This window comes from Macaca thibetana, chromosome X, assembly GCF_024542745.1.
Source record: "Macaca thibetana thibetana isolate TM-01 chromosome X, ASM2454274v1, whole genome shotgun sequence".
NCBI classification, from domain to species: domain Eukaryota; kingdom Metazoa; phylum Chordata; class Mammalia; order Primates; family Cercopithecidae; genus Macaca; species Macaca thibetana.
The window spans coordinates 69,018,894-69,045,189 of record NC_065598.1 but is presented as its reverse complement, the minus strand read 5'-3'; the positions used below and the strand labels follow the sequence as shown (position 1 = coordinate 69,045,189).

Here is a 26,296-nt window from a genome sequence, read left to right as displayed (position 1 = left end):
CGTGATCCGCCCGTCTCGGCCTCTCAAAGTGCTGGGATTACAGGCTTGAGCCACCGCACCCGGCCTTATCTGCTTGTTAAGTATGTGATTTTGAACAATTGTTTCTCTCTCTAAACTGCATCTGTAAAATGGGTGTATTGCAACCTCCTTTATAGGACTGTTGCAAGGATGAAATGAGATAATATATCCAATGTGCATGTCACAATCTTCAATAAATGTTTAAAGTCTAAAAAGCAAGCCAGATTTTAAATATAGTAAGGATATTGGGTTGTCCCAGTGGTGTTAGTAAGTCAGTTTAGGTTGCCACGAGAATTGAGGGCCTGAGCACTGGCCACCTTGTTTCAGATCATAGCGGCCTCCAGGAACCTCCAAATGCTGATGGTAATTCTAAAACCACCTCAGATGGTCTTAAACTGGACCCTCACACCAAATCTAAAATATTTCCCTAAGCTGCAGAAACAAAAGGAGGTAGAAGGAGAAGAGCTGCAGTTGCCAAACACCACTGCTTGCAACCTTCCTACCACATTAATGTTCAAGGAGTTACATTTGACATCATTGCTCGATTGGAATCTACCAAGCAATTTCCACTGCACCAGCCAGTCTCTTGGGAAGGTGCTATCAGATTTGCCAGAGTAAATTATTGAGATTGTCAACTTTCATGTGGACATGGATAGTTAATGATGAAAAGAAATGAACTACAAAATTGCATCACAGAATTTACTGTGTAAACTTTTCAAACCATTTGTGCCATTAAATAGCGCCCCCACCAGAAAATAAAAATAAAAAAAAAGCCTATCCTTAGGATAGGCAGCTGATGTAACTGGATGGTGGGGGCTCTAGGTGGCCACATTCTATCTGTGTTTATATGGTTAAATGGATGAAATAGATGTGTTTGCAGATTGAAACAATTCATAAAGAGTTGAGGCTACTTTTTTTTTTTTTTTGAGACGGAGTCTTGCACTGTTGCCCAGACTGGAGTGCAGTGGCTCGATCTCGGCTCACTGCAAGCTCCGCCTCCTGGGTTCACGCCATTCTCCTGCCTCAGCCTCCCTTTTTTTTTTTTTTTTTTTTTTGGTCTTAGCGCTAAAACTCAAAATCGCGGTTATTTTAGTGGTTAGCCCGGACTCTTCCGTTGCTCAAACCTCTGGAAACTACATCTCCCAGCATGCTGTGAAACTGGTCTGACTTCATCTCAAATGGCCCCGTAGGGCAACAAGGATGGTTAGTTTTGACCCTATTTATTTGTGCCATAAAACAATCGATCCTAATTGACAGCTATTTGGACTTTTACATCTGCCAAACCCTTTTTCTTGAACTGTGGTCGCTAAATGAGGGGAGTCTGGTCTGGGAAGTCCCATCTATTCCTTCAATAGGACGGGGAGTGGGGATAGTGTCTCCGGCGATCTCAAGAATAGGAGGGAATGTTGACCAGGGAGCACCGCTGCGGCCGATCAGAGGAGCAGGAACTGGAGCCCTGGCCGAGTCCGAAAAAAGCCAGATCTGGAAGGTACCTGCGGAACGGTTTTAAGTGGAAGATGGAGGAGCCGGAGGAACCGGCGGACAGTGGGCAGTCGCTGATCCCGGTTTATATCTATAGTCCCGAGTATGTCAGTATGTGTGACTCCCTGGCCAAGATCCCCAAACGGGTAAGAGAAGTCAGGATGAAAGACCATGGGCTTTTGTGGTGGGGGTGGGGGCAGTGGACGAAAGAACGTTAGGAAGCGGAGAGGACACTGGGCTGGGGGAAATCTTCAGAAATTTCGAGTAGCTGTATCAGATACCTAAAGCTGTATCAGAAGGAAGTGTTCTCACATTGTTTCTGAGACCGCAGCATGTCTCTGCGGGACGCCCAACGGACAGGTAGGAGTGGGGGAGGGGGTACGGAGGCGGGGAGAGGACGCAGTTTCCACTCCTAGGGGACCACTGAAGTCGTGGGAAAACAAGCTGCAGGGGGAAAGTGTTCCATCACCTACCTAAGGCCTGGTAGCTTTCACCTTAGAGATTTTGATACTTTGTATCTGTATTGTCTAAAGTGTATTGTAACTGTTAACAGAAGGGAAGCCAGTTGAAACAAAGTTAATCCGTTCCTTTGTTCAGGATAATGAGATTGACGGGGATTTTGCTGAATTAAACTTTTAAGACTATTTCTGCTTTTTTTTTTTTTCCCCCCGCTGATGTTTTTAGGCCAGTATGGTACATTCTTTGATTGAAGCATATGCACTGCATAAGCAAATGAGGTAAGTTGTCTTTCTTGAACGTAGCCCTGAAGCTAGGTGTTCCTAGCCTTAATATCCTGCTTCACAGTGGAGCAAGGAAGAGAACGGTCTCTTGAAAAAATTATTTTAGCTTTCTGTGAGAGTATTCACAGTGTTTGTAATCTGCCTGTAATCCCAAGAAAGCTCTTGAAGAATTAAGAAAACTTGGGGAGCCAGGAGCATGGCTCATGCCTGTAATCCCAGCATTTTGGGAGGCCTAGGTGGCTGGATCGCCTGAGGTCAGTAGTTTGAGACCAGCCTGCCCAACATGGCAAAACCCCGTCTCTACTAAAAATACAAAAAAATTAGCCGGGTGTGATAGCAGGCACCTGTAGTCCCAGCTACTCGGGAGGCTGAGGCAGGAGAATCGCTTGAACCCGGGAGGTGGAGGTTGCAGTGAGCAGAGATTACACCATTGCACTCCAGCCTGGGCAACAAGAGTGAAACTCTGTCTCAAAAAAAAAAAAAAAAAAAAAAAAAAAAAAGAGAGAGAGAGAGAGAGAGAAAAGAGAACTTGGGACGGGGGGTGGAAAGTGCAGGAAGCAGTTAAGGTTCATTAGAAATACAGCTCAATTGCTTGGTTAAGTATCTCAGGGGTAGGTTCAGTGCATTATGGAGATTTTAAGTACATTTGGGTATTAAAACCAGTCTGATACAAAAAGGTGTTCAGCTAGGAGGTGTTCCATTTTTCTTTTGATTTTGTTTCATTCTAAACCAGATTTGAGGGTGTGAGTTCAACCTAAGACTTTTAGACAACCCACCACCGCCACCAAACTTTAATGGGTGAGGCTGGAGACAGGTCAAGACCAAAGAAAACTGCTAAGACTGAGCCAGAACTCAAGAGAGAGCTGTTTCTTCCAAAAACATGAACTTGCTGTTTATTGCCATTTCTGTATTTGATGCCATTGTAAGAGCAAATATAACCTTGCCACATATAGGATTACTTATGACAATTTCTGGCCAAATAGCTAAGTGCCCATACCAGCTAGTGTGCTATGCTTCATTTATCTCCCAGAAGGTAGTGTAATAGGCTTTCAGATTTTATTCTTATTATTAACAAAATCATTTTGTACCTTCTTAAGGGAATTTTTAAGCCTTTTTTTTTTTTTTTTTTTTTTTTTTTTTGGTCAGAGTCTTGCTCTGTCACCCAGGCTGGAGTGCTGTGGCACCATCTTGGCTCACTGCAACTTCTGCCTCCCAGGTTCAAGCGATTCTCCTGCCTCTGCCTCCGGAGTAGCTGGGACTACAGGCACGCGCCACCACACCCATTTTAAACCATTTTTTTAACCCATATGGTTTGGTTAACATAGTAACTATATGCCTTCCATTAAAGTTATTTAACATTTCAAAAAATTATTTTATGACGAACAAGATATCAAAGCAAAGCAAAACTGTCCAGTTTGCTTACTGTTAAATAGGGAGGCTTTCAGTAAGTGTTTTTTAACATTTAACAAAATAAATGGAAGGGTACTAGAAGAGGGAGCTTTTAGGACTGGGAAATATGATCCAAGATATTACAAAATTTTTATTTTAATGGGTAGATTTTTCACCTCTGATGGTATAGATGTGTCTTCTTTAAGAAGAAGCAAGAATTCTTGGGTCATGGCTATGTATTTCAGTTTTGAGTCCAAACCACAGGATTTCTTCCAGCTACCTTGGTGATAGTAATAGCCTGTATAGTCATATTAATTCATCATAAACTCATGGCTGTGTTCCCATTCAGCAGACATTTAAAACCACTGCTGCCTCCCTGTGGCCCAGGTCAGGGCTCCTTCAACTTGAATGTGTATATGAATCACCTTAAAATATGTTATCTTGTTTCAAAATCATCATGTTAAAAATCTTCTTGTTAAAAATCATCTTGTTTAAAAATGATCAAATTCTGACTCAGGTCTGAGGCAAGTCTGAAGTTCTGCATTTCTAACAAGCACCTGGGGGATGCTGATGCTCCTAGTCTACAGACCACCCTTTAAGTGGCAAGGGCTAGAGAACAGTAGTGGCAGCTGTGGGGTCAAGAAGAGGAAATGGGGAATAGGCAGCTAGAGGTTACATGTGGGAAGGCCTCTTATTGGGTTAGCTCCCTTTATTCCCTCACTCACTTCTATTTGTCATTTTTTGTGAGAAGTAGGTTGAGAGGTTCCAAGTGAAGCCCAGTTCCAACCATTTTGCCCCTTCTCGCCTCGCTCTCAGAGGCAGATAGGAGGGTTCAAGTCTAGAAACATTACATTTTGAGTTGCCCATTTTTTTATCCGTTAATAGAATGATAGTTATCCACCACGCATTTTTGTATGTGTTATCCTTTTATCTTCACATAAGTCCCATAAAGTTCCCCATTTTAAAATAAGAAAACTGAACTCTGGAACAGTCAACTTACCTGAGGTTATAGAGCTAGTAAGTACAGAGTTAGAACAGGAACCCAATTCTCTGACTCCAAATCTGACTCCAAATTCAAAATGCATGATAACATAGCTGCCTATTAAAATAAAGATATAACTGAAAGGATTAGATAGCCCAATTAGCAACTGGTTCAAATGAAAATATCCCTGCCTATTAGTTTGTCCTGAAAGTTGTAACTCACAGGGTAAAGTCTGTCTGATACCTGATTATTTGTTTAACTTGAATATAATTACTTTTGTTTACCTACCTATAAACTCAAGGGAAAATCTATCCTCTTGCCCCTTATTAATAGAGTCACTACTGTAGATGTGAGGCAGTAAAGACCGCACAGTGCAGTGGAAGAACAGAATGTGTTTATTACTCTAGCCTATTGGAACAAGAAGTTGAGACTTGTATTTTCTTCTCAGACTGCTGGCTTCTGTTTCTAGCTTCTGGCATACAGTGGGTCTGACTCACTCACCTCTTTTTGTTCTCTCTGTTATTATTAGGATAGTTAAGCCCAAAGTGGCCTCCATGGAGGAGATGGCCACCTTCCACACTGATGCTTATCTGCAGCATCTCCAGAAGGTCAGCCAAGAGGGCGATGATGATCATCCGGACTCCATAGAATATGGGCTAGGTAAAGTCATTTACCAGGCAGTGATGGGAGATGGACAGCCTAATTTTTTTAATAACTTGTATGATTTTTAAATATTTTTTCATTAAGAAATCATGTGTTAACTGTCGATCTTAATCTTTTGGTTTAGCCTCATATAACTCACTAAACAAGCAAACCATATGAGTTGAGCAAAACCACATGATGGGTTAGATGAAAGAAAACCTTTCAGTTGCTTAGGCCCTATTGGCAGTGCTCAGATCTGGTCTGGCTATATATATGGTGATTTAGCTGTCCTGTGACCTTATATTTTAACTGGAATACAGATTTATGTTTTGGCTAAGTTTTTCTACCTCATCCCTCATTAAACAGCTGCATTTTTTAAAACTGTAAGTGACCAGCAGGATAGTCTAGAAAAACAGCATGGTTTAGCAGAGGAACATTGAACTGGAGGGTCAAGAGAGCTGAGTCCCAGGCCTGGCTCTGTGTGACCACTGACAAGACATATCACCTTGGTTTCTCTATCTATAGCCTGTGACTAGTTCATCAGGAAGGTTTATCCTTTCTAGCTCTAACCTTTTAAAAAATTATATCCCCAACATTGGAGTTGTTTCTGTCTCACTTGGAGCTGTTATTAGCACAGTAGCCTTTTAGTAGGTTAGGTTGTTTTCACACCTCAACCTATTCCTCCTCTTTTTCCAGTTCGTCTTTTAACCACTTCTTCTGATTTTTGCCCTAAGGTTATGACTGCCCAGCCACTGAAGGGATATTTGACTATGCAGCAGCTGTAGGAGGGGCTACAATCACAGCTGCCCAATGCCTGATTGACGGAATGTGCAAAGTAGCAATTAACTGGTCTGGAGGCTGGCATCATGCAAAGAAGTAAGAAAATGACCTTTCTGTTTTCTGACTCTTTCCTTGAGTCAGTTTCTCAGTTATATAAACTCTTATGCTTATTGTATTGACATTTACAGAGAGACGTGTGTATATGTGGCACTTTACAAGGCATTCTGAAGAAATCCAAGTGAAATAGAAAAAAGATTACCAAATATAGTGGAAAGCACACTGCTCAAAGTCAGGACACCTGTGCTCTACACCTAGTTTTTCTGCTAACTTGCCTAACTGACTTGGACTGATTACCCTCCCTAGGCCTCAGTTTCTTCATCAATAAAATGAACAAAGGATACAACTAGACAGTCTCTAAATTCCTTTTCCGCTTTCTAGAAATTCCCCTGTCTTCAAGGGACTTACAGTCTAGAAACATTAACAAAATTAGAATAGAGAACAACATTAGCTATGGTACCAATAGAATATGTGTATGAGCTGAAGAGACTTATCAGTAGAAAGAAATTAATCATGGAAGTCTTGGCGGAAGTGAATTTTAGAGCTAGTTCTTAAAAGAAGTGGCAAACAGATTTTTGAAAAGGTGGAAAATTGATGCGAATAGGTTTAAAACAAAAGGCCGAACAATCAAGAAGAGGGCTCATGCTGCCACCTCTAAGGAAAGTAGCAACCCAGAGGTAGATGTCTCTCAAAGACAAAGGGCTTGTGAAAAGGCTCTTCCTAGGTGCTTCTTGGAGTTAGAGGAGAAGTCCTTTGGATTGTTCATTTGTTTATTTGTTTTTTTGTTTTTGAGACAGCGTCTCGCCCTGTTGCTCAGGCTGGAGTGCAGTGGCGCGATCTTGGCTTACTACAACCTCCACCTTCCCAGTTCAAGTGATTCTCCTGCCTCAGCCTCCTGAGTAGCTGGGATTATAGGCACCCACCATCATGCCCAGCTAATTTGTGTATTTTTGTAGAGACGGGGTTTCACCATGTTGGCTAGGCTGGTCTTAAACTCCTGACCTCAGGTGATCTGCCTGCCTCGGCCTCCCAAAGTGCTGGGATTACATGGGTGAGCCACCGTGCCTAGCCACCTTCTAGTGTTTTATGTTAACATGTCAAACTGCAGTAGTCTGTCTGAGAAGGATTGCTGGGCCTTCTTCAGCATTTGGAACTTTGCTTGATATTTCTGTAGTACTTAATCCACATTGAAGAATAAGGATTTTTTAAAACTCTGAATTTATCAATCCTCTGTCTGAGAGAAATGAAGTCACTGTAGTAGTAATTGCCAATGCATCATTCACAAATCAATTGTTCATGCAATCAACAGTGACCTTGATACTCTTAGGTGCTCTTGAGTCAAGAGAAAACCACACTTTGTTTTTCAGAATAAAACACAGCACAACTTCAGCATATGCAGATTAATATAATAACAGAATTTTTTCCATCAAATTGACAGATTTTGTGGCCAAGGAAGTCCTTGAAAAAGTTTACTGCTAGAATTTACTAGTTTGGCAACAGAGCAAAGGAAACCAATGTTTTAGTAATGAGTCTTACATGGTCTTAAAAACAGAGACAAGCTGCCTTTTGTTGGCTTTTGCTTGTTTGCCTGCTTGCTTTTTTCTTGCTTTTTTTTGGTTGTTGCTGTTTGATTATTTTTTAAATAAAGACAATGTCTCCCTATGTTGCCAATCTTGAACTCCTAGGCTGATCTTGAACTCCCAGGCTCAAGGGATCCTCTATCCTCGGCCTCCCAAGGTACTGGCATTACAGGCATGCACCACACCTGGCCTCTTTCTTTCTTTCTTGTTTTGTGTTTTCGAGACAGGTTCTCTCTCTGTCACCAAGGCTGGATGGAGTGCAGTGGTGCAACCATAGCTCACTGCAGTCTCGAACTCCTGGGTTCAAGGGATCTTCCCACCTCAGCCTTCTAGGTAGCTAGGACTATAGGCACGTGCCACCACACTTGGATAATTTTTGTATTTTTTGTAGAGATGAGGTCTTGCCGTGTTGCCCAGGGTGGTCTCAAATTCCTGGCCTCAAGTGATCCTCCCACCTTGGCCTCCCAAAGTGCTGGCACTGCACATGAAAGTCACTGCACCCAGCCTGCCTTTTTTTTTTTTTTAAGTTCAAAATAAAGACAATGATTGCTAGGAGAAAAAAAATGACCCTCTCCCCTCCCAGCTACAGAATGAAAGGAGAAAATTAAGCTTCTCTGAATGAAAGACTTCTAGGTCCTCTTGGGCTTAGCAAATTGAGAAGAAAAGTAGTGTGGCTTCAAAGAAAAGGCTTGCTTCTATGAATCACATCCAGTTTATTATGCAATTAAATTCACTGCAGAAAGCCTACTAGGGCCTGGGTCATTTTCCAGTGCGGTACTCTGCTTCTTATTACTGTTTTGCTGCCAAAGGAAGTACACTCTGTCTTGACCCAATCATGGCTGCTTCTGGGCTGCACACAGACATGGAGATACCCACATATATCGCCTTAACTGTTTTAGACATCTTTCAGCTGCTCCTGCGTGGAAACGGACATGCCTGTGATAAATATAAATTACAGAGAGTCTCTGGAGATTTCCCCAATTTAGGTCTGAACTCCAGGGTGTTCTTGGCATACCTAGAACCTCTCTGTAGATGGACTACAGGCATTTAGGCTACAAACTTGCATCTAGCCAGCATTTACCTATTATAATCACAATATTTGTTTAAACTTCCCATCCCCAAATATATGTACAGATTCACACATGCCATTTATTCATTGAACAAGCATTGATTAAGCACCTACTATATGTCAAATGTATGTTTATCATCACCAATAAGCAGAGATATAGAAATTGAAGCAAGATATATTGTTTCCCCTACCAAGTTGAAAAAAAATTTATTTCAAAATATCCAGGTGATGGAAGGATTACAGTGAAATTGGTACAAACCCCTTTGAAAACTTTGGAAGTGTTAAGAATGGGAAAAAATGTTCATACCAGTTGGCCCAGTAACAATATTCTTGGCAGTCTAGTCTAAGGAAATAAACCAATTCTACCTGTAAGAAATTTATATCTTAGGAATAAGACAGCAAATAATTGCATTTGAAAGCTTATGAAGGATGATTCTCAAAGAATATTCTACAAAAGAAGAGTAATGAAGGACTAATGCTATTAGATATTAAGCATCCAAAACTACAATAATGAAAACACTGGTACAAAATTAGACAGATAGCTTATAGTACACCCCCCCCCCCAACAAAGAGACCAGTTATATAGAATTTAATCTATTACAAAGGATACATTGCAAGTGCATGGGAGTTGAAGGGTCTGTTGAGTAAATGAATGGTATTGTGACAGCTTATACCATTATACACTCATCTACTGTAATAAACTAAAACGAGTGACAGCTAGATTGAAGAGTTAAATATTAAAGAAAGCAAATTTAAAAAACTAGAGTGAATGGATATTTATCAAGCTTCTAAAAGGGAAGAATTTTCTAAGCTTAGAAAGCAATTTTTAAAAATCACGAAGGAAAAGATCAAACCTGACTGTATAAAATTTTAAAACCAAAACAACTTGGTGCAGCACGCCAACATGGCACAAGTATACATATGTAACAAACCTGCACATTATCCACATGTACCCTAGAACTTAAAGTATAATAATAAAAAATAAATAAATAAATAAAAGTTTTTTGGCTATTTTTAAAATGAAATGTAAACACAGGCTGGAAAAGCCTATGTTTCATAAATATGACAAAGTGTAGTAGGCTTGTATTATCTAACCCACTCTTACAATATAATGTATAAGAAGAAATCTGCACAAAGAACATGAATAGACAATTTACAAAAGAGTTTAAGTACAACTGGAAAACATCAGAAAATGTTCATCACTACTAATCAAAGACATGCAAATTAAAACCATTAGGTAAGCTCTTTTTTTTTGAGACAGAATCTCGACTCTGTTGTCCAGGCTGGAGTGCAGTGGCGCGATCTCAGCTCACTGCAACCCTGCCTCCCGGGTTCAAGCAATTCTCCTGCCTCAGCCTCTTTAGTAACTGGGATTACAGGCGTGTGCCACCATGCCCAGCTAATTTTTGTATTTTTAGTAGAGACGGGGTTTCACCACGTTGGTCAGGCTGGACTCGAATTCCTGACCTCATGTCCTCCCGCCTCGGCCTCCCAAAGTGCTGGGATTACAGGCATGAGCCACCAGTTTTTAAGCCTATATTTAAAAGAATTGAAAAAGATGGTGCTCAGTTTCCTAGTGAGTGTGGTTTGGAAGAAAGCATTTTGGTAGCCAATGTGTAGTAATGCCCTTTGATCGGGTAATCTTACTTCTGGGAGTGTGGCCTAATTTTTTTTTTTAATATGGGAAACAAATTATTTTCATGAAGGTATTTATCAGTGTTATTTATAAAATTTTAAAAACTAAAATAACATGAATGCCTAGCAATAAAGGAATGGTGAATCTACTCCCTAGAATATTATCCTATTGTTTTACTTTTTTCCTTCTGTGCAAAAGCTTTTTGTTTTTATTTATTTATGTATTATTTACTTATGAGACAGGGTCTTGCTCTGTCACCCAGGCTGGAGTGCATTTGCATGGTCTCAGCTCACTGCAACCTCTGCTTCCCAAAGATCAAGCAGTCCTCCCACATCAGCCTCCTGAGTAGCTGGGACTACAGGCACACACCCTGGCTTTTTTTGTAGAGATGGGGTCTTGCCGTGTTGTCCAGGCTGGTCTCTAACTCCTGGGCTCAAGCAGTCAGCCCACTTTGCCCTCCCAAAGTGCTGGGATTACGGTTGTGTGCCACCATGCCCAGCCTTATGCTATTATTTTAAATAATGATTATAAGGATTATAGGGAACTTCAGACAAATACTTCATGTGTGTCAATAAAAAAGCAGGTCTTGGCTGGGCGCAGTGGCTCATGCCTGTAATCCAAGCACTTTGGGAGGCCAAGGCAGGTGGATCACCTGAGGTCAAGAGTTTAAGACCAGCCTGGCCAACATGGTGAAACCTTGTCTCTACTAAAAATACAAAAATTAGCTGGACGTGGTGGCGGGCACCTGTAATCCCAGCTACTTGGGAGGCTGAGGCAGGAGAATCGCTTGAACCCAGGAGGCAGAGGTTGCAGAGAACTGAAATCGTGCCACTGCACACCAGCCTAGGTGACAAAGTAAGACTCTGTCTCAGAAAAAAAAAAAAAAAGCAGGTCTTAAAAATGCATGCACATTGTAATCACAGCTTTGTAAAACATATATGAAGAGAGAAAGACCATTGGGAATGATAACAGTGGTTATCTTAGAATAACAATAATATAGTGGCAGAATTATTTTTTCTCCCAAGTATTATTTTTTATTTTTTAATTTAATTTTCCTTTTACAGTTTTTAATTTTTTTTATTTCAATAGGCTTTTGGAGAACAGGTGGTGTTTGGTTACATGAGTAAGTTATTTAGTGGTGTTTCTGAGCTTTTGGTGCACCCATCACCCAAGCAGTGTACACTGTACCCAATGTCTTTTATCCCTCACCACCCCTCATCCTTTCCCCCGAGTCCCCAAAGTCTAATGTGTTGTTCTTATGCCTTTGTGTCCTTATAGCTTATCTTCCACATGAGTGAGAACATACAACATTTGGTTTTCCATTACTGAGTTACTTCACTTAGAGTAATAGTCTCCAATTCCAGGCAGGTTGCTGTGAATGCATTATCTCATTCCTTTTTATGGTTGAGTAGTATTCTATGGTGTATATATACCACATTTTCTTTATCCACTTGTTGATTGATGGGCATTTGGGCTGGTTCCATATTTTTGCATTTGCAAATTGTGCTGCTATAAACATGCGTGTGCAAGTATCTTTTTCGTATAATGACTTCTTTTTTTTCTGGATGGATACCTAGTAGTGGGATTGCTGGATCTACTTTTAGTTCTTTAAGGAGTCTCCACACTGTTTTCCATAGTGATTGTACTAGTTTACATTCCCACCAGCAGTGTAAAAGTGTTCCCTTTTCACCACATCCATAACAACATCTATTATTTTTTGATTTTTTGATTATGGCCATTCTTGCAGGAGTGAGGTAGTATCACATTGTGGCTTTGATTTGCATTTTCCTGATCACTAGTGATGTTGAGCATTTTTTCATATGTTTGTTGGCCATTGGTATATCTTCTTCTGAGAATTGTCTGTTCATGTCCTTAGCCCACTTTTAAATGGGATTTTTTGCTTTTTTCTTGCTGATTTGTTTGAGTTCTTTGTAATTCTGGATATTGGTCCTCTGTCAGATGTATAGATTGTGAAGATTTTCTCCCACTCTGTGGGTTGTTTGGTAATTCTGCTGATTATTTCTTTTGCTGTGCAGAGGCATTTTAGCTTAATTATGTTTCATCTGTTTATCTTTGTTTTTGTTGTATTTGCTTTGGGGTCTTTGGTCATGAATTCTTTGCCTAAGCCAATGTCTAGAAGGGTTTTTCCAATGTTATCTTCTAGAATTTTTATAGTTTCAGGTCTTAGATTTAAGTCTTTGATCCATCTTGAGTTGATTTTTTGATAAGGTGAGAGATGAGGATCCAGTTTCATTCTTCTACATGTGGCTTGCCAATTATCCCAGCACCATTTGTTGAATAGGGTATCCTTTCCCCACTTTAGGTTTTTGTTTGCTTTGTCAAAGATGAGTTGGCTGTAAGCATTTGGCTTTATTTCCGGGTTCTCTATTCTGTTCCATTGGTCTATGTGCCTATTTTTGTACCAGTATCATGCTGTTTTGGAGACTATGGCCTTATAGTTTGTAGTCGCGTAATGTGATGCCTCCAGATTTGTTCCTTTTGCTTAGTCTTAGCTTTGGCTATGTGGGCTCTTTTTTGGTTCCATATGAATTTTAGGATTGTCTTTTTTATTTTTGTGAAGAATGATGGTGGTATTTAGATGGAAATTGCACTGAATTTGTAGATTGCTTTTGGCATTATGGTCATTTTCACAATATTGATTCTACCCATCCATGAGCATGGAATGTGTTTTCATTTGTTTGTGTTGTCTATGATTTCTTTCAGCAGTGTTTTGTAGTTTTCCTTGTAGAAGTCTTTCATGTCCTTGGTTGGGTATATTCTTAAGTATTTTACTTTTTCTGCAGCTATTGTGAAAGGGGTTGAGTTATTGATTTGATTATCAGCTTTGTTGCTGTTGGTGCATAGCACAGCTACTGATTTATGTACATTAATTTTGTATCCTAAAACTTTGCTGAATTCATTTGCCAGTTCTAGGAGCTATTTGGGTGAGTCTTCAGGGTTTTCTAGGTATATGATCATATCATCAACAAAGAGCGACAGTTTGACTTACTCTTTACCAATTTGGATGCTCTTTATTTCTTTCTCTTGTCTGATTTCTCTGACTAGGACTTCCAGTACTGTGTTGAATGGAAGTGGTGCAAGTGGGCATCCTTTTCTTATTCCAGTTCTTGGGGGGAATGCTTTCAACTTTTCCCCGTTCAGCATAATGTTGGCCGTGGGTTTGTTGTAGATTATTACCTTTTATTACCTTAAGGTATGTCCCTCCTATGCCAATTTTGCTCAGGGTTTTAATCATAAAGCGATGCTGAATTTTGTCAAATTCTTTTTCTGCATCTATTGAGATGATCATGTGATTTTTGTTTTTAATTCTGTTTATGTGGTATATCACACTTATTGACTTGTGTATGTTAAACCATCCCTGCATCTCTAATGTGAAATCCAGCTGATCATGGTGAATTATCTTTTGATATCCTGTTGAATTTGGTTCACTATTATCTTGTTGAAGTTTTTGCATCTATGTTCATCAGGGATTTTGGTCTGTAGTTTTCTTTTTGTGTTATGTCCTTCCCTAGTTTTGGTATTAGGGTGATATTGGCTTCATAGAATAATTTAGGGAGGATTCCCTCTTCCTCTAACTTTTGGAATAGTGTCAATAGGATTGGTACCAATTCTTCTTTGAATGTCTGATAGAGTTCAGCTGTGAATTCGTCTGGTCCTGGGTGCTTTTTTGTTGGCATTTGTTGTTGTTGTTGTTACCATTTCAATCTCGCTGATTGTTACTGGTCTGTTCAGAGATTCTTTATGTTCCTGGTTTAATGTAGGAGGGTTGTATATTTCCAGGAATTTATCTATTTCCTCTAGGTTTTCTAGTTTATGCACATAAAAGTGTTCTTAGTAACCTTGAATAACCTTTTGTATTTCTGTGGTATCAGTTGTAATGTCTCCCATTTCATTTCTAATTGAGCTTATTTGGATCTTCTCTCTTCTTTCCTTGGTTCATCTTGCTAATTGTCTATCAATTGTATTTATTTTAAAAGAACCAGCTTTTTGTTTCATTTATCTTTTGTATTTTTTTGTTTGTTTCGGTTTCATTTAGTTCTGCTCTGATCTTGGTTATTTCTTTTCTTCTGCTGGGTTTGGGTTTGGATTGTTCTTGTTTCTCCAGTTCCATGAAGTGTGCCCTTGGATTGTCTATTCGTGCTCTTTCAGACTTTTTAATGTAGGCATTTAATGAATTTGCTAAGAGGCATTACCTTTTAGCACTGCTTTTGCTGTATCCCAGAAGTTTTGATAGGTTGTGTCACTATTATCGTTCTGTTCAAAGAATTTTTTAATTTTTATCTTGATTTCGTTGTTGACCTAATGTTCATTTAGGAGCAGGCTATTTACTTTCCATGTGTTTGCATGGTTTTGAGGGTTCCTTTTGGAGTTTATTTCCAATTTTATTCTACTGTGGTCTGAGAGAGTACTTGATATAATTTTGATTTTTTAAATCGAGACTTGTTAAAGATTTTCTTAAGTGAGACTTGTTTTGTGGCCTATCATATGGTCTGTCTTGGAGAATGTTCCATGTGCTGATGAATAGAATGTATATTCTGTAGTTGTTGGGTAGAATGTTCTATAAATATCTGTTAAGTCCGTTTGTTCTAGGGTATAGTTTAAGTCCATTGTTTCTTTGTTGACTTTCTGTCTGGATGACCTGTCTAGTGCTGTCAGTAGAGTATTACAGTCCCCCACTATAATTGTGTTGCTGTCTATCTCGTTTCTTAGGTCTAATAGTAATTGTTTTATAAATTTGGGAGCTCCAATGTACATATTTAGAATTGTGATATTTTCCTGTTGGACTAGTCCTTTTATCATTATATAATGTCCCTCTTTGTCTTTTCTAACTGCTGTTGCTTTAAAGTTTGTTTTGTCTGATATAAGAATAGCTACTCTTGCTTGCTTTTGGTGTTCATTTGCATGGAATATCTTTTTCCACCCCTTTACCTTCAATTTATGTAAGTCCTTATGTGTTAGGTGAGTCTCCTGAAGATAGCAGAAACTCGGTTGGTGAATTCTTATCCGTTCTGCCATTCTGTATCTTTAAGTGGAGCATTTAGGCCACATACAATGTTAGTATTGAGATTGAGGTACTATTCTATTCATCATGCTAGTTGTTGCCTGAATATCTTGGTTTTTACAAATTGTATTATTGTTATATGGGTCCTGTGAGATTTATGCTTTAAGGAGGTTCTATTTCAGTTTATTTTGAGGATTTGTTTCAAGATTTAGTGCTAGTTTTAGCAATTCTTGTAGTGCTGGCTTTGTAGTGGCAAATTGTCTTAGCATTTTTTTTTGTCCGGAAAAGACTGTATCTTTCCTTCATTTATGAAGTTTAGTTTCACTGGATACAAAATTCTTGGTTGATAATTGTTTTGTTTAAGGAGGCTAAAAATAGGACCCCAATCCCTTCCAGCTTTTAAGGTTTCTGCTGAGAAATCTGCTGTTAATCTGATAGGTTTTCCTTTATAGGTTACCTGATGCTTTTGCCTCACAGCTCTTAAGATTCTTTCCGTCATCTTGACTTTAGGTAACTGATGACTATGTGCCTAGTTGATGATCATTTGGCAATGAATTTCCCAGGTGTTCTTTGAACTTCTTGTGTTTGGATGTCGAGATCTCTAGCAAGGCTGGGGAAATTTTCCTTAATTATCCCCTCAAATATGTTTTCCAAACTTTTAGATTTATCTTCTTCCTTGGGAACACAAATTATTCTTAGGTTTGGACATTTAACATAGTCCCAAACTTCTTGGAGGCTTTGTTCATTTGTTAAAATTTTTTTCTCTCTGTGTTTGACAGATTGGGTTAATTCAAAAGCCTTGTCTTTGAGCTCCGAAGCACTTTCTTCTGCTTGTTCAATTCTCTTGCTGAGACTTTCCAGTGCATTTTGCATTTCTCTAAGTGTGTCCCTAATTTCCAGAAGTTGTGATTATTTTTTATTTATGCTCTCCATTTCACCAAAGAATTTTCCTTTCATATCCTGTATTATGTTTTTGATTTCTTTAAGTTGGACTTCACCTTTCTTTGGTGGCTCCTTGATTAGCTTAATAATCTACCTTCTGAATTCTTTTTCTGGCAATTCAGGGATTTTTGTCTTGGTTTGGAGCCATTGCTGGTGAGCTGGTATGATCTTTTGGGGATGTTAAAGAACCTTGTTTTGTCATATTACCAGAATTGTGTTTCTAGTTCCTTCTCATTTGGGTAGACTATATCTGAGGGAAGATCTGGGATTCATGGGCTGCTGTTCAGTCTCTTGTCCCACGGGGTGCTCCTTTGATGTGTCATTCTCCTCCTTCCCCTAGGAATGTGGGGCTCCCTGAGAGCTGAACTGTAGTGATTGTTTTTGCTTTTCTGGGTCTAGCCACCCAGCAAAGCTACCGAGCTCCCACCTGGTACTGGGGAGTGTCTGCAAAGAGTGCTGTGATGTGATCTGTCTTCAGGTCTTGGCAGCTGTGGATACCAGAACCTGCTCCAGTGGAGGTAGCAGGAGAGTAAAGTGGACGGTCCTTAGTTGTGTTTTTCTTCAGTGCACTGGTTTTGTGTTGGTTGGCCTCCAGCCAGGAGGTGGCGCCTTCAAGAATGCATCAGCTGTGGTCGTATAGGGAGGATGCAAACTTGCCTGGGGACACCTGTTTAAGTATTCAGGTTTCTCAGGCAGCGGGCAGGATCATAGAACTCCCAAGAGATTATGACCTTTGTCTTTGTCTATTGGGGCAGGTAGAGAAAGATCACCAGGTGGAGGCAGGGGTAGGTGTGTGTCTGAGCTCAGAGTCTCCTTGGGTGGGGCCTGCTGTGGGGGAAGGGGGTGTGGTTCCCAGTCCAGTGGAGTTATATTCCCAGGGGGATTATGGCTGCCTCTGCTGAGTCATACAGGTCTCCAGGAAAGTGAGGGAAAGCCGGCAGTCACAGGCTTCACCCCGCTCCCATGCAGCCTGCAGTCCTAGAGGCCGGTCTCACTCCCACCGTTCCTCCCCCGCCCCTACCCGGCTCCCCGCTCCCAACAGCACTGAGTCTATTTCCAGTCAACCAGTGACCAGGGCTGAGAACTTGCCCCAGACCATTAGCCTCCCTGTTGAGAAAGCAAGCCAACTTACAGTTGTTCGGCATCTCAGGGAGCCTGCAGCAGTGATCCAGTTCCTTCAAAGGGTCTGTGAATATTCTTGGTTTCCCTGGTATGTTTCAGCGGTAGTTCTAGGAGCAAAAGTTCATGATGTGAGTTTCCCCATGCTGTTCTGTCCGTCCGAGCAGCTCCTGCTGTAAGCTAGTCCTGCCTCCTATCCACCATATTAATAGGCAGAATTATTGATGATTTTTTAAACATATTTTTCTCCAGTTTTCAAAATTTCTATAATGATATTATATTATTTTGTAGCTAAAATTTTACCAAGATAGAAAGAGATCCCCCAAAATTACAGCAAATGTAACAAAGGGTTAAAATCTCTAACTGTTCTAATTGATTTTTTTAAACACTAATACTCAGATAAATGAACAAAAAACACAAATAGACAATTCACAAAAGAGGAAACATTAAACAAGCATGAGAAAATATTTAGCATCACTAATAAATAGACAAATTGAAATATTAGCAGTTAGCCCTTGAACAACACAGGTTTGAACTGTGGGGATTTATTCATATGCAGATTTTTTTTCTATAAATACAGTCAGCCCTCCATATCAACAGGTTCTGCATCTGCAACCAAATACAGATAGAAAATACAGTATTTACCAAATGTGAAACCCACATATACAGAGCACTAACTTTTATCATCTGCTGGTTCCATGGGGCCGACTGTGGGATTTGAGTGTGCATGGATTTTGGTATCTGCAGGGGTCCAGGATCCAATCCCCCACAGATATCAAGGGATTGTATATATATTTTTCCCTCCTACAAATATGAGCCAAATAAAGGAAGATCTTTGAAAACGTCTATTACTCTTGGTAATCTATTCTAAGGAAGTAAACCGACCCAAAATATGGTAAAGATGTGTTTGTGAAGAGGGTACTTTCTCTGTTACTTATAGTAGCCAAAAAAGGGGCAGGAGGGAGACCCAAATATTCAACAACAGTGGGTTAGGTAGTATAGTGCAACATATCCACTTGAAGGGATATTATAAAACCATTAAAAATGGTGGCTATTGGCCGGGCACGGTGGCTCACGCCTGTAATCCCAGAACTTTGGGAGGCCAAGGTGGGCAGATCACAATGTCAAGAGATCAAGACTGTCCTGGCCAACATGGTGAAACCCCATCTCTACTAAAAATACAAAAACTTAGCTGGGCAGGGTGGCATGAGCCTGTAATCCCAGCTACTTGGGAAGCTGAGGCAGGAGAATCCCTTGAACCTGGGAGGCAGAGGCTGCAGTGAGCCAAGATCATGCCACTGCACTCCAGCCTGGGCGACAGAGGGAGACTCCGTCTCATAATAAATAAATAAATAAATAAATAAATAAATAAATAGGTGGCTAGTACAACTGCATAAATAGAAAAAATGCCTATCTTATAATGTTGATTTTGTTTTTAAAGGGCAGTTGGCTAAACCTCATATATTCACTCAGATTAGAGTCCTGTAAAAAATATATGCATATGAAAAAATCTTAGAGGAAAATAAAACAAAATGTTAACAGTGTCTTTGTGAGGATGGTGATATTGGGTATGTAAGATATACATATATATATATATAATATATATATATATATATTTTTTTTTTTTCCTGAGACAAGAGTTTCACTTTGTCACATAGGCTGGAGTGCAGTGGCACAATCGTGGTGTACTGCAACCACAGCTTTCTGTGCTCAAGTGATCCTCTCACCTCAGCCAAGTAGCTGGGACCACAGCTGCACACCACCACACCTGGCTAAATTTTTTTTTTCTTTTTTTTTTTGAGATGGAGTTTCGCTCTTGTTGCCCAGGCTGGAGTGTAATGGCGTGACCTTGGCTCACTGCAACCTCCATCTCCCGGGTTCAAGTGATTCTCCTGCCTCAGCCTCCTGAGTCGCTGGGACTACAGGCACATGCCACCACACCTGGCTAATTTTTGTACTTTTAGTAGAGATGGCATTTTGCTATTTTGGCCAGGCTGGTCTCGAACTCCTGACCTCCGGTGACCTGCCTGCCTCAGCCTCCCAAGGTGCTGAGATGACAGGCATGAGCCACTGTGCCTGGGCCACCTGGCTAAATTAAAATTTTTTTTTTGTACAGATGGGGGTCTCCTTATGTTGCCTAGGCTGGTCTCGAACTCCTGGCCTCAGGTGATCCTCCCACCTCAGCTTCCCAGAGTGCTAGAATTACAGGCGTGAGCCACAGCATCCAGTCCTATATTTTTATATGTGCACACTTATATAATATACCCACATCTTTTCTTTTTCCTATATTTTCTCTAACGTGATTGTATTACTTTTATAAACAAAACTTTTTATGATAAAAACTGCTGGAAACAAGGCAGGAAGTAGTTATAATGCAGTGTGTTCAGAGTGCTAGCATTACATACAAGGTAGTGTGGGGTACAGAATTAGGAATAGGAGTTTGCTTTCCCATTGGTGGGGATAGAAAATTCCAAGCAGAGGAAATAATGAAAGTCTGGCAGCAAGAAAGTACAGAACATTTGTAGAACCACAGGTAGTGAAATGTGGCCAGAGTCTGAGGGCAAATAGGACAAGGTCAGATTATAAAGGTTTTATAAGCTATGCTGAGGAATTGGACTTTTTTCTGTGGTTGATGGGAATTTACTAAAGAATTTTAGGGAGGACTGAAAATGTACTGGTTGGATTGGAGGGAACTGAGACTGGAAGCAGAGGAGGATTTCACAATCAATCAATTAACAAACATCTATTAAACTCCTTCTGTATGCCTGGCACTGAGGAAACAAAGAGGTATACAGAAGGTTCTTATTACTCGAGGGCAGTTGGTACTGCACAAAAGGCCACTAGTGAATTTATTTAAAAAGGGGGCCAAAATTTTAGAGTAATAGTGGAAGGAGTAGGGTTTGATTAGGATGCTAGCTTGAATAACTAAAAGCTATTGACTACATATTTTGTTTCATTTAATAAAATTGAGTGCGAGATATAACGATGCATTAATTCTTAAAACAAAAAATATATAAAGGATTCATGGCTTTTGTTTTGGACCTAATTTTTCAAACAAAATTCCATGATATTTCAAGATGGTGTGTTTCACTTCCTGTGAGATATTTGTAGTATGATCTTTAAGAGGGTTGATTTTGCCAAAATATTCAAGGACTTCATTAGTGTTCCCAAAGACTTTTCCTTAATCAGTTGGTATTCAAGTCATTCTGTTTTGAACCACTTTTAAAATCATTATTCATATTTATTTTTCTCCTCTTCAATTGTGGACTGGTCTACCAGATCCTCATCAGTTGTTTTTTTTTGTTTGTTTGTTTTTGTTTTTGTTTTTTTAGGTATCTGGGTGTTCATTTTATTATTATTCTCTTTTTTTAGTATTATTATACTTTAAGTTCTAGGGTACATGTGCACAACGTGCAGGTTTGTTACATATGTATACCTGTGCCATGTTGGTGTGCTGCACCCATCAACTCGTCAGCACCCATCAACTCGTCATTTACATCAGGTATAACTCCCAATGCCATCCCTCCCCCCTCCCCTCTCCCCATGATAGGCCCCGGTGTGTGATGTTCTCCTTCCCGAGTCCAAGTGATCTCATTGTTCAATTCCCACCTATGAGTGAAAACATGCGGTGTTTGGTTTTCTGTTCTTGCAATAGTTTGCTGAGAATGATGGTTTCCAGCTGCATCCATGTCCCTACAAAGGACACAAACTCATCCTTTTTTATGGCTGCATAGTATTCCATGGTGTATATGTGCCACATTTTCTTAATCCAGTCTGTCACTGATGGCCATTTGGGTTGATTCCAAGTCTTTGCTATTGTGAATAGTGCCGCAATAAATGGCACTTTTGTGTGTGTGTGTGTGTGTGTGCTGACTTCAAGATATCCAGCATCTTTTTATAAGATTTGTAATTTTACTTTCTGACAGATTTGCATTGAATTGCTAGCTGATATACCTGACAATCCATGAGAGACAAAATGACTGAACAGATGGATGGGATTAGATTCTGGTATTTAAAGGAGTGGGTTCTTTGAGCTGGGACTGATATAAGTGGTCAGTTCATCAGCAAACACTTGAGGGCAGTTGGTACTGCACAAAAGGCCATTAGTGAATTTATTTAAAAGAGGGACCAGAATTTTAGAGGAGTAGTGGAAGGGATAGGGTTACGACAGCTTTTGTATCCTTAGAAAACCTCAAAGCCTGGGTACTGCTGGAGCTAAGATAATAAATTCTCAGTAATAAGATCTGCCTATTTCAGCAAAGGTCTAGTGCAGTGTTTTTCAAACCAGGGACTGCAACTTGTTAATGGACATTATATCAATTTAGTGGGCTACCACCAGCTTTCTTTCATATCAAGGTGGGTTTCGTGAAACTTGTTCTGGTGTGTTTGTGTGTGTGTATGTGTTTGTGTGTGTGTGTGTGTTTGTAGGTACTAGGTCACAGTGTAAAATATCAAGCCACTGTAGAGTAGAATGACTGTGAACGTTAAAGGAAGACCTGGATGTAAATTCAGGCTCCACCACTTACTAGTTATGTGTATAACCTCAGGGTTATTCCGGGAACAGCATGTGCAGATGCTTAGAGGTGTGAAAGTTGTTGGGGTACTTCCAAGTCTGTCATTAAAGCTGGAACCATAGGTTCCTATAGATAAATGGCCAGAGATAAGGTTGGAGAGGTAAAAAGAGTCCTTGAATGCCAAGCTAAACAGCTTGTCTTGGCAAACTCTTCAGGAAGAATGTTCCTCTGTATCCTCAGAGGAACACTAAGCAGTAGGTACAAATTATTATCTCTATTTTACACATGGAAGTACAGAGAGGTTAAATGACTTGCTGAAGGTTAGTAAGTAGCCAAGTTGGGATTCAAACCCAGGCAATCTGATTCTTCAAGCTGACTATTTAACCACTGTACTACACTTACTACACTACCTTAATAAATAGGAATAGGTGGTGGTGTGCATCAGAGGTAATATATGGGGAAATTTGATATCCAGATTTGGAAATGGAAGTAGAAGCTGGAACTGGAGATAGATGTGTTGCCAGTGTATCAAGTGGTGGTGCAAACCATGAAAATGGATGGGATTACTTAGGGAAAAGGTAGATAATAAGGAGAAAATGAAAGTAGAGCCTAGAACCCCAAGAGGCACCAACTTGTGATGGGCAAGCAGAAGAGGCTCCAGTTGATTCAGCTGAAAAGCAACAATCAAGGCTAGCCACATAATCAAAATAGAAAGGGGTCATGGAATCCCAAGGGGGCAGAAGAGTTTAAGGAAGAAAAGAGTTCTCAACAGTTTAATGTACCACAAAGAGGCAATCTAGATAGGTACTGAAGTGTCGATCGTATTTGACAATTAAGATGGCCATTAATGACCTTGGTCAGAGAACTTTCTAGAAAGTGATGGAAGTATACCTCAAACCATTGAGGAGTGAGTAGGAACTAAGGAAATAGGAAAGGAAAACTACTCTGTCCAGAGGTTTGAATGATAAAGAAAGAAAAGAGGAGGGGTGTGATCAAGGGAAAGTAAGGGTTGAGGGGTGGTTTGTTGGTATTGTTTTAAGAGATTAAGAACATTTAGGGGCTGAAGGGGAAATACTGGAAATATGGAAAAGATCAGAGATGAAGCAAAGTCTTAGAGGTGGCAGGAGAGAGTGAGGTGGATGTCTTTTAGAGAAGAAGCATCTCTTGTGAAGCCAGAGCAAAAGAAGTCAAGAATGGGTGTGGTAGAGGAGTGTGGGGGTTGCCTGCTAGCACACTGACAAAGTGCCTGCCCGGTGGCCTCTGTTTCTCTGTGTTGCCCTCTTGCCTTCTTGTGTCACTTGTTCACACACCTCTTTGAATCCTTTGATTCTGCCTTCTGTCATCAGTGTCTTAGGAAGTCATCTTGGAACTCACCCTATCCATGACATTATTCATTTCATCCAGCACACTGACTCCTAACCTCCAGAATGTGTCTAGATCACATCTTGCTTGGTTACTTTGACTGGCTAGTCTTCACCCTTCCACCAGCCTTTTCTAGTGTCTTATTCTGTTTGGTTCTGCATCTCAGTTCCCAACATCTTCCTTCATCTTACTCTGATAATCCATTTAAGACCCACATCTTTAGCTTGACCACATCCTTCTTCCTCCAACAATTCTGTTATTTACCCTCTTGTCCCATGACATTTCAGCCTTCTGCCCAGCAACACAGGATCTATGCTAGTTAGGCCCCCTCTGTCCTGCTTCCCTGCTAAGAGAGGGAAAAATTACTCTCCCATGGAATGCTATTGGTTTCTGAGACTTCCACCTGGGGGCAGTAAATGATAGAGCCATAAAGCTTAGCTCTATGCCATTTGTCTTGGCAAGCTCTTCAGGAAGAATGTAGAACTAGACCTGCAGCTCTTAGTTACCACCCACCCAGCAGTTAGAATCAAAGCTACTAGAGTTGTATCCCAAGAGCTCCACCCCTTTTGCCTCAGAGAGAGTGAATGGCAGTGAATTACACTACAGTTCCAGTTCCCCAAAGGGCTCTGTGCACAGTGTAACTTGTTAACTGAGTAGCCAAACCTCCTCCTCTATCCACACCACCCCAGCTCCAGCCTTTATAAATAAATTAATAACTGCATGAAAGTAGAGATCTGGATTCAGTATCAGCAACATTGCCTCAGCACCAAGGGAAACCCCTCCTTACCCATGGGGGGCATGTCTCTGTACTTGCTATTCACAACTGTTCTGTGCTGGCACCTGTAGAACAGGTACATCACTAGACAAAACCAACAGGCCTTTACCATAGTAGCCCAGATCATTCTCTGTCAATACATGTCCAACCCAAAAGGCACTAGCCCCTTCATCAGAAAACTGCCTGGCCAGCCACCAGCATAGGAATCAGCTAGGATGTTCTTTGTCCCTATGGCACCCGTACCACTAGCCTCTAGTGAGCGAGGGGTGTTCCTAAAATTCCTATAGAACTGGGGAAGATGTTATATCACAGGTGAAGTGTGGCACAGGGAATCCTAGCTACATCAATTAGTAGCTTCATCAATTACTACCTCTCTATGCCTCAGTGTCCTCATTTATAAAATGAAGATAACAATAGTATGTACCTTATAGGGTTATAAGGATTAAATGTGATGATTGCAATTAAAGAGCTTAGCAAGAGCCTGGCTCATAGTAAGCGTTTGATAAAAGTCATTTATTATATCCAGACTAGGTTATACTAAGGAGTTCTTAGGCAACCTCTCAGACAAGTTCCTGGTCCAGCAGGTCTAACTGCCTGTGCAGCTGAGGTCAGCCTTGATATTGTTTGTCACCCACTACCCTTTGTCCCTATGCCACTCCTTGCTGAGAATAGACTATTCACTACTGCCCTCAAGACTCACATCCTTCACTTCGTCAGAATTTTGCTACCAGCATTTCCAATGACCTTCTACCGCACCCAAAACAACAAAAAGAATTTCCTCTTCAACCCAACCCTCACACTGCTAGGATCCAACACATACCTATAAGGCAAATAAAGATACTACCTACCAAGAGACAGAGTGACCACCCCTAATTGATAAGGATGACTATGTGGTAGCCCTGATACCCAGGACTTGCCTTACTACCAAAGGAGCAGATGCTCTCTGAGTCTAAAATCCAGGCCTTCTATAAAACAGAAACTTTGGACAGCATCTTGATTCCTCCACCTCTTCCATACTGGCCTTGAGACTCTTTCTGAAAATAAAAAGCAGGCAGTTCTTCCTTGTCCTAATTATCCCATCCTTAGTGTAATCACTATCCAAAATTAGTCTGGAACCTTCTAAATCAATTCCATAGTTGTCTACTTGGGCAATATTTTGAAAAATTCACTTAATGTGACTTGACAGAATCTCTGGGCTGGATGGTATTAGAGCGATTACAGTGGCACCAACTTCAGGCCAAGCCCCAAAGTGTAAAAATCGTGTTTCTGGGCTACATTCTGTTATGCCAGAGTTTACATAGTGCTGGGTAACATGTAAGCCTTTTTGAAATGAAGTCTCCTAGGAAGATTGAAAACATCAGCAATCCCTTGATACCACCAGCAATCCATCTACTACCTGTACATCTTCACTACCCCAATATTCGATCTCCTTAAGAGAAAGGAATTTGGTTCCCTGACACACACAAAAAAATGACCTTCCAGTAGCTTAAGGTCTTGCTTATTTCTACCCCAGCCCTGGCCTATACTGTTTTTTGTTTGTTTGTTTGTTTGTTTTTGTTTGTTTTTTTTTTTTTTTTTTTGTTTTTTTTGAGACGGAGTCTCGCTCTGTGACCCAGGCTGGAGTGCAGTGGCCGGATCTCAGCTCACTGCAAGCTCCGCCTCCCGGGTTCATGCCATTCTCCTGCCTCAGCCACCCGAGTAGCTGGGACTACAGGCGCCCGCCACCTGGCCCAGCTAGTTTTTTTTTTTTTTTTTTTCTATTTGTTAGTAGAGACGGGTTTTCACCGTGTTAGCCAGGATGGTCTCGATCTCCTGACCTCGTGATCCACCCGTTTCGGCCTCCCAAAGTGCTGGGATTACAGGCTTGAGCCACCGCGCCCGGCCCCCTATACTGTTGACTAATGCCTTCAACACCCAGGTGTGGGGAGTGGGCTTTTGTCCTGTCGTAGGAGAACCTGGGTACTTTGATCTCTGCCCCTGTACCCACTTCTCCAGGAAGTTGGTCCTAACCAAGGTCAATTACTCCAAGTGCAAATGAGAGCTCTTAGTGATCAAGGCCACTTTTAAGACAGAACATACTTCCTTTCAGAGGGACAGGCAGCTTGTGGTCATGAGCTCAAACCATTACAGCCTGGACCAGCCAGGGCATACTCACACCCATCCTCTTTCAGAATTCAGAATCTTAA

The 26,296-nt window shown here is 40.7% G+C and overlaps 1 protein-coding gene across 4 annotated transcripts in view; it reads left to right on the top strand.

The window, feature by feature from the left end:
• Window positions 1-1,184: 1,184 nt before the first annotated feature.
• The window catches only part of HDAC8 (histone deacetylase 8), a 241,139-nt gene continuing 216,027 nt past the window's right edge, over window positions 1,185-26,296 (top strand). Inside the window, exons 1-5 of one of the 4 annotated variants that reach the window (XM_050776377.1) lie at window positions 1,186-1,646; window positions 2,185-2,237; window positions 5,141-5,271; window positions 5,988-6,129; window positions 6,222-6,439. In XM_050776377.1, coding sequence (XP_050632334.1) covers window positions 1,422-1,646; window positions 2,185-2,237; window positions 5,141-5,271; window positions 5,988-6,129; window positions 6,222-6,261 — 591 coding nt within the window. In that variant the 5' untranslated portion in view covers window positions 1,186-1,421 and the 3' untranslated portion in view covers window positions 6,262-6,439. Of the gene's footprint in view, window positions 1,647-2,184; window positions 2,238-5,140; window positions 5,272-5,987; window positions 6,130-6,221; window positions 6,440-26,296 lie in introns of those variants that run through there. The other 3 variants (XM_050776376.1, XM_050776378.1, XM_050776375.1) reach the window with 3 other exon arrangements.